Source organism: Peromyscus leucopus, chromosome 3 (genome assembly GCF_004664715.2).
Source record: "Peromyscus leucopus breed LL Stock chromosome 3, UCI_PerLeu_2.1, whole genome shotgun sequence".
NCBI lineage: Eukaryota > Metazoa > Chordata > Mammalia > Rodentia > Cricetidae > Peromyscus > Peromyscus leucopus.
In genome coordinates, this window is record NC_051065.1 from 30,672,494 (window position 1) to 30,689,593 (window position 17,100).

Below are 17,100 nucleotides of genomic sequence, written 5' to 3' on the forward strand. Positions count from 1 at the left end.
TCCGTGTAGCTTTGCGCCTTTCCTGGGACTCACTTGGTAGCCCAGACTGGCCTCAAACTCATAGAGATCCGCCTGGCTCTGCCTCCCGAGTGCTGGGATTAAAGGCGTGCGCCACCACCGCCCAGCTTCTAAACATTTTATAAAGTATACATTAATACATTTTACTCATCTAATAAGTGTTTTCTATTAAACCTGCTTCAATGAGAGAAGTAAAATTTACAATATAAACTATTACAAGCAATCGGTTTTATTGACTCTACATGTACCTGCACTTTCCATTTTAATGATATTTGTATACACATATTTACATATATGTTTATAAATTGCAAAGCTGTGAAAATGCATTTTACATATATGATCTTATAGTGGAATTACATCTTATAAATAATTTCATTTTGTTCTTAATATATGTGTTAACTGAAATATGTATTAACAACAGTGGACTGTAAGTAAATAGAATGTCAGTAGTTTTCTTGACTCTATGTAGACTTTCACTCACACTGAAATCATTGGGTTTTCTGAACTAAACTAATGGGATGGAAATAAAGGATATATTAATTAAAATAAATTTGTTTCAAATATCATTGAGCATTTCTAACAAATGAGAAACATGCAGATTTCAGAATTTTAACTAAAATGAGTTTTTTCAAGTACTCTGTGTCATAGATTGTCATGAACATTGCATGCATTTTTTTTCTGCTCTAGAAATTCACAAACATGGTTAGTGCCATTGTGTTCCCTAATATATATGTTAGTAAACATGGTTTCTTGTTGGTCTATCATAAACAGTCCAGCAGTGAGCTGAACCAAAGCAGTGTCTGCCCAAAGCCAGCACCCCCAGCTGAGCTTCAGCCACGTACTCTATACTGTTTCTCTGTGGGCACCTTCCTCATGTTTATGCATGTATTTCCTGTGGATAACCATACATATGTGCAGTCTTTGTGCTCGAGAGCCAAGTCTGGGCTTATGAAGGGTTTTTTTTTTATGTTAATTTAATGGATGCTTGCCAAGATCAAACCTGCAACTGTGGCCAGACAGATTTTCCTCTCTAACCGACTCATCTAACTAGCCTTGACTCAACTGCTTGAAAGGAAAGCAGCCCTGATGGTTCAGTTCGGAACTACTCAGAGATTTGGCAACTGAATCCATCATCATTCTTTTTTGCTGGTGTAATGCTCTCCCGCCTGCCTTTGAGGAAGAACAATATATAACGGTAGCACAGGGGATAATTACATGGGCACCCCACAGCTTGGGTGTGCATTTAGGCCTGAGGCTAAAGGCTGAACTCTGAAGCTACTCAGGGAAGCTAACAGTGTCTCTAACTCTTAAAGTCAAGCTCCCTGAAAGGGAATTTAGATATAGCTAATTACTTAGCTTGGGACTTGTCAGGAAGGGCTGGGCAGTCCAATTTGCCAATTTTCAGAATAAGAGAATTATGAGAGTAGAGGGATGCTGAGACTTGGCACTTTGAGCTGATCTGGAGAGCAGACAACCTGCTTCATTATCGCTCACTAATTTTATGTTTCATTAATTTCAAGACATTTTATTTCTAGAAGATTACAGATCCTTTCCATTTCAAATAGATAAACTTACTTGGAAAGAGAAGGAGAAGAGGGAACAGTATACGCAAAGGGTTGGAGGAAGCTACCTACTGGGGGCAGCCAGTCAGATTTTTTGGCACAATGAAAGGAATATAGAAGGAACGTAACATGACCCCCAGGGAGTGGGCAGGGAATTGGAAGGTGGCACTATTTAGTGGGATAATAACAGTGATGAGCTTGTGGGGAAAGTGGTGAGTTAATACTTGCACGTATTGCTTTTAATTATGGCACTCCAAGAGGGTGACTGGATCTTAACTCAGAAGGGAAGTCAAGGCAACTGTCAACAGCTTCAACAAGTAGTTTCCAGAGTCAAATTTGACTCTTTACCAGCTCCATGACTTTGTGCACATAATATAAACTTTCTAAGCTTGTTTTTATTCAGTAACGTGATAACAAGAAGAGCAAATACATATAGAGTTGTTTTTTTTTGTTTGTTTTTTTTTTTGGTTTTTTTTTTTTTGGTTTTTTCGAGACAGGGTTTCTCTGTGTAGCTTTGAGCCTTTCCTGGAACTCACTTGGTAGCCCAGGCTGGCCTCGAACTCACAAAGATCCACCTGCCTCTGCCTCCCGAGTGCTGGGATTAAAGGTGTGCGCCACCACCGCCCGGCACATATAGAGTTATTTTAAGTATCAAATAAAACAGTTATTGACAACATGATCCCCACGCATATGTTCTCACAGAGACTGGGGCAGCTCACGGATCTGCATCAGCTAAAGTCCTGGAGCTAAAAGGGGAAGTGGACACTTGCCTCCATCCCTAACCCAGAAGCTATCTCCAATTGAATAACCACTTGCAAATGAAAATTTAGTTTACTCCAAGGGAGTCTCATTGGGAAAACAAACTACTCTTAAGGGTACATTCCATGCCCGGCAGTAGAAGGCTAACAGAAAATGAACTCAAAGGTATCTTTGGAGGTTCCTTGTCTCATATTGTCATGTCAGGGCTTTTCTTAAAAAAAAATGATATTATTCTTATTTTTATATAAATTTTATATATGCATATATGCAATTTATAAAATAGCATGTATCTCTATAAGTATATCATAATATATAGTACATAAAATTATATTGATGGTCTATAACATTGAGAATGTTTTCATGACTATCTATTAACTGCATTTGCCGAGCAAGGTGGTGCGCACCTCTAATTCCAGTAGTTGGGAGGTAGAGGTGGGAAGGTCAGAGAGCATCAAAGATGGTCAGGATTGCATCTGCAGCTCAAGGTCAGCCTGGGCCAGATGAGACCAGCTTCAAGTTAAAAACACAAAAGAAAGAAAGAAAAAGAATTAAAAGTAGGGCTTGCCCCTCAAGGGCTAAGCAGCTCATCTTCAAATGGGGTGTGTGCTGATAGTCAGTGTGTTTTATAGGGTAATTAATTAGTCTTTTCCTGTGAGCCTCTTATCTGTTTACTTCCCTAACAGTGTTTTTTTTCTTAATGTTTTATTACATTTCAGAGAGAGTGTGTGTGTGTGTGTGTGTGTGTGTATGTGTGTGCACGTGTGTGCAGGCCATTTACATGCTTTGGAGCATGTGTAGAGGGCAAAGATCAACTTTAGAGGAAAGGGCTCTGTCTTTCCATTATGTGGGTCCTGGGGACTCTTGTCAGGCTTTGCAACACTTGTGACATTGAGCCATCTTAACTGCAGAGTCATTTTCCAGCATCTAACAATATTTCTATATGTGCAGTCCAAGAGGTGCATTTTGGTAACTAAACTAAAGGGATTATGCAAAGCATATCCTACAACATGGCCATTTAGAAACTTAGAGTCTCGTGCAAACCATGTTGTCTTGGGAAAAGCATTAAACCATCAGTTAGTTTCATTTTCTTTCCCTGGAGCTAATTTGGAAAGACTTGCTCTCTTGTTGTGTCCTTCTCCAAGAGATGTCAGGAAAGTTCTTGTCCTCAGCTCCCACAAATACAAAGACTGGAGCTGCTCTTTAAAATTTAATCGTGTTGCATTTAAAAACAAAGGTCTGTGCAACAGTCAGTTTATCTAGTACTATGGCATTCTCCTAGATGATCAGAGTTCGATTTCCCTTTCCAATGTCCCATTTGATGCCTTAGAGTCAGCAAGTCTGTTTAGCCAGTGGAAAAGAGTGTGCTTTTAATGATTAGTAGACATTTGGGATGGCCACTATCTACAGCCCCCCCCCCTCTCCCCCACCCCAGTCACTCCCCAGTCACAGTTGGGAAGCATAAGTGCATTCTTATTGGAGCTTTTTTCTGTGTCTAAGGTCCACTATAATTCTTCCTTAGGTGACCTCAAGTAAAGGCTGTTGGGTCTGATCATGTCACACGAACACATTGAGACTATATATCCACAAATGTTTAAATCCGTGAGTTTGAAATTCTGAGACTGTATAAGTTCCTAGCCATAGCTGTACGACACTGAGCCAAGTCCACAGCCCTTCTGCCCTGACAGTTCCACATGCAAAGCTGGACTTATTGTTAATGTAGTTACACTGAAGATTTGGGGTGATAATTCAGTAGACGGTGTGAGCAAGTGCCTATATCTTTATTCATACCCCTTTCAACTATTAGGTGTCATTATTTGCATTAAACATGTCTTTTTAATTTAACTGGAATAACAGTTTCTAACCAGCCTCATTTAAATTGCTGTTACTACTTTTTAGTGAGACAGTAGTTACTATTAGTGTTGTTCAAAAGAAGAGGAAAAGATCTCAAAAAATGATGACAACATAACTCAGGAATTAACCTGGTGTCCTCTGTCCCTTCTGCTTCATGGCCTGCTTTCTATATAATAGCAGTGTGTGCTTCTTTCTTGATGTAAGAGTGACCTGCTGTAACAGGATGTGCTGTGCAGAATGCTTGCAGTGTGGGTTTCTCCTGGACGACACTGGCTGCGTCATCTCCCTAGCTGCTGGAAGATGCTGTGGTCATTGTTACGAGACACTGGGGATCATGGGGCTGTGTTCATTATGCATGCATATTTTTCTTGGAAAGTTCTACATAAGATGATTTTCCTCTGAATATCAAACGTCTGCCAATGTCATTCTGTCTGTGGCCACTATTATAAAAGTAGATGCTTCTGCCAAAATAACTATGTGTCTTTCATGCGCAGTGTTTTCATAATAGTGAAAATATTACAAGAGGATTTTTTCCCCACATGTGTCAACATCCCTGAAAAGGAACCGCCTATTTGAAGACACTTGTATGTCATTAAGCATTTTTAAAAGTCACCAGTCTTAGATAATTTGGTATAATAGAAAATGCTTAGTCACACAAATAATAATTATAATGCTGAAATGCAAATATTACATAACAACATTTTGGGGGTTTTGTTTTATTTTGTTTTTGACACCGAGTATTACAAAATTCTTTGTGTATCAAAAAATGGTCCAGCTCTCCTGATTTTCCTGCCTCTACTTCCCAGGTATCAGACTCACAGGTGTGAACCATCATGCCAGAAAGCAAATTTATTTCTTAGAAGTTAATTCGGAGGCTGGGAAGTGACTAATTGGGCAAACACTATCGCTGTACAAGTGTGAAGAGCGGTGTTCAGATCTCCAGGACCCACAGACACCCACACAAAGCTCTGTAATCTCAGTGCTTCCTGCTGTGAGGTCAGAAGTGGAGACTCAGAAGCTCATGGCCCACACTCTGTCTCAAACAAGGTGGAAGATGAGGACCAGCCTCTGAGGTTATCCTCTGACCTCCACACATGTTGCTCAATGGAACATACAGTCACACACACACACACACACACACACACACACACACACACACACACACATGATGGGGGGGTGTTAAATAGTAGGAGAAGTTCCGGTTTTATTAGCCTAAGTAACTTATTAAATTTGTGCTAAGAGTGTGACTCAGCGGGTAACATGCTTCCTGTGTGAAGATCTAAACTCAGGTCCCTACAAACTGCTTGATGCACAAATGCTGCACTCGTACACGTCTGTAACCTCAGCACTGACAATATGGAGACATGTGGTCCCTGAGCTTGCTGGCCAGACACGCCAGCCAAATTTGTGAGCTGGAGTTCAATGTGAAACCCTGTTCCCAAAAAATAAGGTAGAACACAACTAAGGAAGTCACCTGACATAATGTCTGACCTCGATATTTATGATCACACAAGTGTGCAAGCACCTGCATGAATATGTGCACACACATGCTAAAATAGACACACACATACACAATGTACACAAGAAAAAAAGGTAATTTTCGAAAATACTGGTATTTCATGTTGTATTTTTACTGGCAGTGATCGAGACAAAATGCATTTTGAGGCCGGGCGGTGATGGCGCACGCCTTTAATCCCAGCACTCGGGAGGCAGAGTCAGGAGGATCTCTGTGAGTTCGAGGCCAGCCTGGGCTACCAAGTGAGTCCGAGGAAAGGTGCAAAGCTACACAGAGAAACCCTGTCTCAAAAAAAAAAATGCATTTTGAGTAAAGTGTTACTTCAAGTTGAACACTTGTGGAACCTCTTTGCAGGAAGGACCTCAGTGTGGAGTCTTGCAAGATGCAATGGTGCCTAAAGGGTTAAGTCCCAGCAGGATGATGCATGCGCTGTGTGCTCAGTTCATTTTTGTCGAGTTAATGAATGGGAACCAATTCTTATCTGCTCTGTTCTTGCTGACTGTGATACATTTAAAAAACGTCATTGTGTTTCTTACCACAGGAACTCATATTTAAACTAGACATGCACAGCTTGGAGTCTGGCAGACTGAAATGTCCCTTTGATCCCCAGCAGCCTTTTGCTTCAGTAATGACAGGTAAGATCAGTGCAAACAAGTCTTCTGTCTGAGTGACTTTCTGAAAAGGCCTGTGTAGACTAACACACATTTTCTGACTGAACTGAAGATAATTTTGGATTAGCCCTTCCCCACATGTTGGTGCCAGTCTCTGTATGAGCATCATCATCCATGAAGTGAAGGCGGAGGCAGCATTCCTTCATGTCTGCACAGAGGCTTTCTAAACAAACGTCTGACTGAACTCTCGCTAATGCAAATATCATACTTCTTTGTTCAAAAAAACTTTTACTCACCTGGTATTTTTCTAATACTCAGCTTTAACCTTTCTTTACTCAGGAAGGGTGTCTCATATAGCAATTCTTAAGTAGGTAAATGAATAAACAATGAATAAAGGTATAAAATACAGTTATATAATGTCTAAGCATCTTTTCTCCCATATTTCCATTAATGGAAATGTGATGGGTTTGTCTTTTTCTTGCTTTCTTTCTTTTTTATCTTTTGTTTGCTCACACGTGTAGCCCTTTTTATTGGCTTTGTATTTGCCTGTATCTTAAATTCTCATAGAAAAGACTGCCTGGTTGAAAGAAGATAGTGCTGTATTGTCTAATTTGTGCTCTGAAGACCATCAGCAGGATCCCTGAATCTTAAACATTATAAATAATCCTTTCTCTGGATGGTTCATGATTCTAGTCTCTTCTTATTTAACTCATCTATCAAATGTTTGAGTGGATGGTAAGAGTGATGTACCATGACATTTTAATTTCCACATGGTGGGAATTAGGAATTTTGCTTTGAAGTGAGTGTCTGTTTTGAAATTATACAACCCATGTTCATTTCTTCTCAGTAGATGCCATAGATGATTTTCGTCTGTTAAGCAGTATTGATGCATCCTTAATAAAAAACAAAAACAAAAAAAAAAAAAACAAAACAACAACAACAACAACAAAAAAAAAAAAAACCACATTGTGGATGTGGATGACCCCTCTTAGGAATCCCTGCATAACTCTAAAAATAAACATGACAGTTTTGAAATGTGGATATTCATATCAAAATTATGGCTAAATCACACTTTGTCTGACAAAATACTGACATGCTTGCAGTATAATATATTTCAAATGATACATTGCTTCCTTTTCTCTTAGGTTCCTCATAAGCTTTTCATTGACATTATCGTTTGTTCCTCTATGTCTTAAAATTTTTAATTCACAACAAAAAATTGGCATTTATCTGGTATGCATGAGAAGTGTCTTTCAATGGTGGAGATGGCATGCTACCTGCCCCAACCTTGTGTCACTGGGTTTCACTTGAGTTTTGTTTCCTGTAGTCACTATCACTAGCCACTGACATTGAGGCTGAATCATTCCAAGAGGGCCAATGAATTGCTATTATACATAGCAGCAGGGGACTTAGAAAGTCTCTCCACCATTTCACATTCAGAGAGAATTTGAAGACTATGCTTCCAAAAACAAGTTACATTTCAGTGATGATCTTGTTTTTGTCCATTATACAGTTATGTGAGAAACTGAAAAGACCTATGCAGATTAGCCATTTTTACTGTATGTTTTTGGGTGTAACCCAAAGAAGCTTCTTGTCAAAGTCTCTTGAAATAGCCGAGTCTGAGCTCTCAAAAGCACAACATATCATGCTACAGGGAGAGCCTCCTTCCTGCCTGCTCCCCAGTGCTCTGACAAGCAGTGCAAACAGAGGACATTGATCCCTGAACCCACTCACACTTGCCCCTCCTTATCTCTTTCTCTTGGTTCCTGCTCTTTCTTCTTCCACCCCTGTTTCTGTGCTTCCTCTCTCTGCTCCTCCTCACCTTCTGCAGCTTCTCCCCGATTCCACCTCCCACTCTCTCCTTTCTCCTCTGCCCTCTCTTCCTCTCCTCTCTATTATCCCTGCTTCTCTCCTTGATGAAACATACATTTCATTTAACATAGAATCCGGAGTTTAGGATGCAGCAAGAGCACAATTTTCCCTTTGTTTATCGGAGCTTTAGAGACATGGTCATCTCAAGGAATGCAACATGTTATAATTACAAGGAATGACCTCATCGTTGAAAACTCCCTTTCAGCAGGGGCTGGACAAAGAAAAACTGTGGTCCCTGAGGTTGCATCAGTGAAGTAAATAATAATTAGGGCATCTGTTCTCATTTGGACATTGAATCTCTAACATTGTGAGAGTTGCTACAAAATCAAACTCCTAGTTATGATGTTTCTCTGCTTATTGTAGATAAATGTTAAAGAGTATATCCAAAGAGGAGTCAGTTCGTGCCACCTCTGTTAAATCAGAAGCTCTCAGCCTTTGTGAAGATTCAGTTTTCTAGGCTCTGCTTATCAGTTAACTGAGTTACTTCTCCACCTAAGCTAATTCTTCAAAATCTGAGAACTATGTGATGCACATGCTCTGGTGTTAAGTGCTCACACTGGGTGTCGTGTGGACCGGACCGATACTTCCATCATCTCAGCAGTCCCATTTGCTTTGCTCCTTGCAGATGAGTACCTCTACTCTGGAACAGCTTCTGATTTCCTTGGCAAAGACACTGCATTCACAAGGTCCCTTGGGCTGACACAGGACCACCATTACATCAGAACTGACATTTCAGAACACTACTGGCTCAATGGTTAGTGATGTTTCTCTTCTGTTTGTTTTGATTTTGCTTTTGGAAAAGCAAGGAGTTCATTATTATGCACTCAGATGGACTTGGGGAAAGCTAATTTCATTCAGCATTTAAAAATACATTTGAAATGTATCAAATTAGACAAATCTCCAGAGAGAGAGAGAGAGAGAGAGAGTGTGTGTGTGTGTGTGTGTGTGTGTGTGTGTGTGTGTAGCTTATATTTACTGTGTCCTATATCCTTGGCACTCCTTGTGCTATAATAAATGTGTTATTTTTCAAGGTTCACAATGACATTTGAGACATTATCACTTTAACACTTGATTTTTAAGGATGAGTAAAGTGTAGATGTGAAAAGTTGAGTGAGTTGATCACAGTCTCACAATCTCTCAGCAGCAGAGCTGGGCTTTATGCTGGCAACCTGGATTCTGTGTTTGAATTACCAAGCTTATTTCTCAATAGAAAGGACATAGATAGCAACACTAACTTCTTTGTTGTATTTTAATTTCCACATAAAATTATATATGTTTTAATAATTGTATATACTATGTATAGATCTGAGTAATTAGCACTTTCCATTTCTTATCATGTTCTAGCATAGATAAGTTTAATGCTCAATTCTGCAGCTAAAATTTATGTTTGATTTTAAAGAGAAACAGCACTCCAAGATTTTAAAATATTGATAATGATATTGGTTTGTCTAATTATTATTTTTTAAATATTATATGGTATTTGTGGTTTTAAATGCTGGAAAAAAATCCCAAAAAAATGTATGTGGCTACTTCAAGGACTAATACAAGATAATTTCACCCACTGTCTTGCTTTTATTCCATTTGCTGGGGAGAAAAAAACCCACAATTTTATTTAAACAATCAGGTCATGTTTACTATTCTCACCAAAATTAGTGAGTTTAGCAGAGCAGGCCAAGCCAGAGATTTCCTATGGGCTATCTTCCTATCTCTGAGTGACTTTTGAATAGTGACTATATAAACACAAGGAGAGACACTTTTAAAACATTCCTTTGGTCAAAACCTGTAAATCAGTTTGTTTACACAGTAAAGTGATTTCCAAAGTGGCCAAAAAGAAAAATCTCCTAAAAGTTAATGGGTTTTGGAATTACTTGATTTGAGAGCAACTTCGTAGATTGCCCCTTTGACACCTGCTTAGATAAATATTCTTGGGGTTTTAAAATAAAGCATAAAATTGCATCTTTCTATTTAGGAATGGCAAATGTCCTCAAATGGAGAGTCTGTTAGGAGATAATCTAGTCATTCTTGATCATGACATGTCCATAAAGAAGTCTATTTGTGCAATTTTTATTTGCCTAGAATGCTATTATTGTTATTACTATTTGAATAGGATTACACAATGGGACACCTATCAAATGGCCTGGCATTTCCCTAATAAACAACTCCCAAGCCTTTTGCATATGGAGTGCTACTCCACCCAATGCACCGACTTAGACAGGCAGAGGAAGGTGGTTGAACCCAGGGACGAGGAAGGTGTGCTGAGCATGGAGTGTCAGCATAGTGAACAAGGAGGCTGAAAACATTTTCATGTTTTCAAGGAAAGTTATTGATGATTTTACTTTTTAATAAGGAAAAGTGTGCATGTGTCTAAAAGACAATGGTGTGGATAGGAGGAACAGTCCTTTAAGAGAATGAATACACCTATGAGTGAGTACATACCATGTTTGTCTTTCTGAGTCTGGGTTACCTCACTCAGGATGATTTTTTTCTAGATCCATCCATTTGCCTGCAAACCTCATGATGTCATTGTTTATCTCTGCTGAGTAGTATTCCATTGTGTATATGTACCACATTTTATTTATCCATTCTTCAGTTGAAGGGCATCTAGGTTGTTTCCAAGTTCTGGCTATTACAAACAATGCTGAGGGTTTATATGAGCTTGAAAGTTGTTTATTAGGAAAATGCCAGGCCATTTGATAGGTGTCCCATATGAACATAGCTGAGCAAGTGCCCTTATGGTATGATTGAGCATTCCTTGGGTATATGCCCAAGAGTGGTATAGCTGGATCTTGGGGTAGATTGATTCCCAGTTTTCTAAGAAAGCATCATATTGATGTGGAACAAGGATGACTGGAATGCTAGTCACATCACCAGGGAGGCTACCTGGAAAACAGGACCCCAAGAAAGACACGGGGATTGCCCAATGACGGAGAAATGGATGAGATCTACATGAACAGCCTGGACATGAGTGGGGTAAATGAAGGGCAAGGGTGGCAGAAAAGAGAGCTTGGGGGAGTGGGAGATCCCAGCTGGATCAAGAACAGAGAGGGAGAACAAGAAATAGGAGACCATGGTAAATGAAGACCACATGAGAATAGGAAGAAGCAAAGTGCTAGAGAGGCCCACAGAAATCCACAAAGACACCCCCACAATAGACTACTGGCAATGGTCGAGAGACAGGCAAACTGACCTACTCTGGTGATAGGATGGCCAAACACCCTAATTGTCATGCTAGAAACCCCATCCAATGACTGAGGGAACTGGGTGCAGAGATCCACGCTAGGCCCCGGGTGGAGCTCCGGGGGTCCAATTAGCGAGAAAGAGGAGGGTCTATATGAGCGAGAATTGTTGAAACGAAGGTTGGATAAAGCACAGGGACAAATAGCCAAAAGAATGGAAACACATGAACTATGAACCAATGGCTGAGGGACCCCCAACTGGATCAGACCCTCTGAATAGGTGAGATAATTGATTGGCTTGATCTGTTTGGGAGACATCCAGGCAGTGGGACTGGGTCCTGTGCTCATTGCATGAGTTGGCTGTTTGAAACCTGGGGCTTATGCAGGTTCACTAGGCTCAGCCTGGGAGGAGGGGACTGGACCTGCCTGGACTGAGTCTACCAGGTTGATCTCAATCCTCAGGGGAGGCTTTGCCCTGGAGGAGGTGAGAATGGGGGATGGGCTGGGAGGAAGGGGAGGGGGCGGCAAGGGGGAGAACAAGGGAATCTGTGGCTGATATGTAGAACTAAACTATATTGTAAAATAAAATAAAATTTTAAAAAAGAGAATGAATACAAATGAGAGGGGATAGAAACAAAGGTAGCGATAGTTAGGAGGATATGATTATTTATTTATCCCATCAAGATGACAATCCAGATTAACCATCATGCTTGCTCTGGGTTTTGGTCTTTTAATGACCTTTCGCTTTATCTAAAAATCTGCAAGTAATTTTTTAATATATTGTTTTTCATCTCAACTGTCCCTCAGTGCCAGATTCCTGGTGTTATCTCTCTCAATTTTCTGAGCTTCCTCCACCTATTTACCTTGTACTTATCTTTGATCCCTTCCTCCCCTTCAGTCCTTTATCTAATCTGTCAGTGAGCACCTCCTCTTCCTTCAAGCCTGCTGTTGACCTTGCTCTTTCCAGGGCCACTGTCCTCCTGTAAGCCTCATTGCCACATAGAGATTTTATTGCCCCCATTTAATTGTTTACTAATTTCCTTCACTTTCATCTCTTCCTTTTCATTTTTTAGATAACATACATGTTAGGCATTATCGTGGACACTTTTACAGTGTAATTTTGTTTAATGAGTCAATCTTGAGAAAATTACTATTTGCTTGTGACTTTCAGATACTTGGATATTTAACTAGAAGGTTCACGTAAGATTGAAACTGAAATATATCTGACTGGCTCTGAAGGATAAACTGTTTCTAGTGTATGTGACACCGGATTGGCTGCACAAGCAAGAGCCCATGCACTTATAGTGTCTTCATATTCTAGCCCATGTCTATGTTCCGTGTAGGGCTAAAGCAAACCAAGGATGTGGGTCTAGCAGCAACAGCTAAGACTGACAGAGAAAATGTGTTTAGATCAGCAGTGGGAGAGACCACCGCAGTCTGGGCAGAACTGTGTAAGTGTGAGCAACAGGTCAGACATTTGCTGAGTGAAGGAAAGCAGAGTTCAAGGAACCCACTGCTTCCAGAGACCCAGTCAGGACTTCCTTGGTCCATGGAAATCAGGTCAGAGCAAAGGAAGAAATTATAGAAACTGTGTAGCATTCCTAATAATGAGGAGAGAACTGATGGATGAAGGCAAAATATTGGCTTTGTGAGGGAGCATTTCTATCCTCTGTCATGAGAAATGGCCATTTTGTACACACATTCAGAACATGGCCCGAAGACAAAAGCTAGAGGGATTCATGGCTGAGTTAGGAATGTAAAGACCAGAACACAGATAAACTGTTTTAATTGATGGGAATGAATGTTAACTTATAAACTACTTTTTTTTTTAACGTCATACTTCACAAATTGAGATGCAGTTAGTAGAGGGATACATTCAGGTCTTCTAGCTTGCTCAAAATTGGAACATTGACTGCCTTTTTGTAGTAGTTGTAGGAATAAAAGCAATTTCTGAATTAACTCTGGATCTGGCACAGAATGCCTAGAGACATGGGCTGTTCTGTTCAAGATTCAGACATCCAGTATGATAAACACTAGCCACTAATAGAGATTTAAATTTCAAATAGCATTAATAAAAATCAACCAGAGCTGGGTATGTACCTCGGGAGTGTAGATCCGCCACCCACAGAGCCTAGGTTCAATGCCTACCACTAATGCATTTGCTTTCTTATTTTTTTCTAACCATACGTCAGCAGTTCAGTGGTCATCTCATCTGGAGAACAACATCATTTTGAAGAGTACAAATATAAAAAATTCCCATCAGCACAGAAATGTCTTTAGATATGACTGGTTTAAATTATTGTTGCTTATTAATATATGTACACTATCCTACAATTACATACAGCAATGTATTTGTGAATTTTCTTTATTATTTGCATTGCATGTGGATGTGAAACTTGCTATTGTGGTTCACAAGAGTACTGTTGGCTTGTAAGGAATGATGGGTAATCAATTATCAAGTAGTTCAGTGCTGAATGTGGCTTCTACTCTGTACATGTCATGACATCAGTGCGTCATCTCCATCTTGGGAGCTACATTGAAGATCCTGCGTCAAGCTCTGCTTTCTCTTCTTGCCTCTATTTTCAGTTCAAATGCTCACTTTTTTATATGCATGTGGTAAGCTAAATTCTTTTAAACCCGATACAACATTTATATTAAGTAAAATACAAAAAGGAAATGTAATAATTCATTATTTAATTTCATATATATATATATATATATATATATATATATATATATTGAACAATTATTTTAACATGATGATCATGAAATTGTTTTTCAGTAGGTTTTAGCTGCTGGACCACTTAGGGAGTTTAAAATCCTTACATGCACACATGTTGTGCCCCGTGCCCCACTTGGCAGCAGCCAGAGTGAGAACAGCTAACCCCTCATCTGTTAAGACTCTCCTTAGGAGTGCCTGCAACACTCTTTCATGACTCAAGAAGCGTGACTCCTCAGTGCTGAGGTCTTCCTTGAGATATGAAGGGTCCCTCTTAAATGAGTTACCAGAATACAGAACAACAAAACTGAAACCCTTTGGGCAGTTCTAGATGAAGTTCAAGCTGATCCCATTCCCCGTCAACACAACCTTTAAATACATCACAATCTTTAAACACAGAGACAGGGACACCGGGAAGTCAGCGTAGTTGCTCAAACAGTGTTGAATTTCTGTTCGAATCTCAGGGTGGAACTAAAGAATGTCACCACTTGGAAAACAAAAAGGAGTAATGAACCTTGGATGCATGTGGTTTTGTTTTCTTTCTGGAGTAGCTGGGAACTTTTGTTTTAAATTTTCATTTTTACCATATTAGAGGGGATTTTAATTTAAAGTTTCTGTTGAGACTCTCTGTTGTCTGTAAATTCTCCCACATGGAAGGAGAAGTTAAAATGACTAGAAGAAGACATAAGAAGAAATAAAAGGCAATTAGAAAATCACTGTCAATTAAGTACTGGGGGAGGTGTGATCAACCCTCTGGAGAGAGGCTTGTAGGAGAAAGAAAAGTGCTGTGTTCCGTAGGCTGAATTTTTGTCATCTGCAACTGGCAGTTCCTCATGTGTCATGCTAGGAGTTCAGTTGTGAAAACACATAGTTTCAAATGCTGTCCCTTTTAGGACATGTGTTTTAAATGCCAGAGGGAGGGGGTGGTGCTATATAATAAAGCCCAGGTGTCTATTGCTATGATTTTAAATGGTTGAATTCAACAAGTATGTACTAATTAAATGATAGCTATTTTTACCCAAATTTGGCAGCAAATCAGGAAAGAATTTCTATCATAAAATGCTAACAACAATGTTCTAAGACAAGACTTCAGTGTAATCTACTAGAAAGAAATGCCCTATTCCCAAAAGTTGTGTTTATTTTTAGCTTGTAAGTATGTTTATTGTTTAAATCACAGAACAGAGTACTACTTGATGCTCACTCTTCTTTTCCATAATTAGATTTCTTCATATAATAAACATTTGGCTTCGTCTTTCCCACCATTCCCCTCAAAAACAGTTTGCTTCCAAGACTTGTAAAAAAAAACCACATTTAAGAACTCAATAGAAATCAGTGATGGCTGAATACCACAGTCATGTATGTTGCATGGTATATGTTATCTCACAGATGAAAGATCACCACTGGCAATGCTGTGATCCTCTCCTCCCTTGGTGACATACAAATTCTTGAAGTGTGGGCTGATTTCACACTTCCTGGTGGTCATTTCCAAGGGTGCTCTCTGGCAGCACCTTCATGTTGATGTTCATTTTCAAAAAGGTTGCCCAGTGCATGCCCGCAGCACCGTCTCACCATGAGCCATATGTCTGAACTTTCTTCAGAACTTCTGCATCCGACTCTTCTTTCCACACTGTTTTTATAAACGAAGTGACTGCCAAGTTGCTCAGATCAGCTCAGGTGATCATTTTCCCACCTTCCCAACTGCTCCTCTTCAAACCCTTTTTTAATTAATTAATTTGTTGACAGAGGGCATCATTCTGTAGCCCAGACTAGCCTAGGACTTCCTATGTGGCCTAAGATTGCCTTGAACTCATAGCAATCTCCCTGTACCATCATTCAAAGTCCTGGGGTTACAGTTGGAGTAAGCATGCCCAGCTTGAAGGATAATTTATAAACTATTTTCTCCTTTCATCTAATCTTCCTATTACTTTGTACTTTTCTGTTTGAAATTAGGAAGTCTTCATTTTCTTTCTAGAGAAAGGATTGTAAATTTTGAGGGTGTTTTTTTGGGTGGGGTCGGTTGGTTAGTTTGTTTTTGTTTTGTTTTGACACAGGGTCTCACTATGTAGGTCTGGCTGTCCTGGAACTCACTATGTAGACCAGGTTGGCCCCAAACTCATAGAGATCTTCCTGTTTCTTCCCAAAACCACCCCCTACCTCCCATACCTGACTACAGGGATTAAAGGTGTATGCCATCACACCTGGCAAGAATGTGAGTTTTGTACAACTTAAAATCCCATGATTTTAAGTTTTCATTATAAATTTATGTCAAGGAGCTAGAGAGATGGCACAGCAATAAAGATCATTGGCTGCTGTTCCAGAGGATCTGGGTTCAGTTCCTAGCACCAACATAGTAAGTAGCTCACAACCAAAGGTAACTTCAGTTCCAGGGTATCCAAGGCCATATTCTGGCCTCTGTGTGCAGCATGCATGCAAGTGGTACACAGATATACATGCCAGTAAAACACCCATGCATAATAGAATAAAATAGAATAGAATGAAATAAAATGATAAATTAAAATTAAGAAATAAACTAATGTCAGTTACATAGATCCAAAAATATAGTAACATTTCAAGATTCATCATGATGCCTGTGTAACGTTTCAGTGCTGCAATCTATTATGCTCCCATGACTGTCTGTTTTAAGATCTTGTGCTTATCTAAATAAAGACGGCCAATCATAGTCCAATGATTTCTAAATCATTTGTCTTGGCCCCCTTTGAGCTCACCCTAAGTACTAAATATTTACTTACTCAGTCCTTGCTCTCTCTCATTCAGTCATACATCTTCATCACTGGCCATGGACTAATAGTAGGTCTAACTATTCTCTTTCTCCATCTACAGAGTGGTCATATCCATGATAATGATTTGTAAACTCAGATGATTAAGAGCATCTCATAAAGGGTTGTTTTCTTTTAATGTTCACATCTCTTAACTATAACTGGAGGTTTTCATCTAGTTTGGCAGCATTGCATTAGAGACTGTTAAAGCATTCTTTAGAGTATTATCCATCCCTGGT

General features: G+C 39.6%; 1 protein-coding gene across 2 annotated transcripts in view; it reads left to right on the plus strand.

Moving 5' to 3' along the window:
* Nucleotides 1–17,100, plus strand: part of Sema3d (semaphorin 3D) — a 192,617-nt gene that overhangs the window by 118,287 nt on the left and 57,230 nt on the right. For both annotated transcript variants that reach the window (XM_028862073.2, XM_037203546.1), the window contains exons 6-7: nucleotides 6,248–6,341; nucleotides 8,815–8,943. In XM_028862073.2, coding sequence (XP_028717906.1) covers nucleotides 6,248–6,341; nucleotides 8,815–8,943 — 223 coding nt within the window. The remainder of the gene's footprint in view (nucleotides 1–6,247; nucleotides 6,342–8,814; nucleotides 8,944–17,100) is intronic.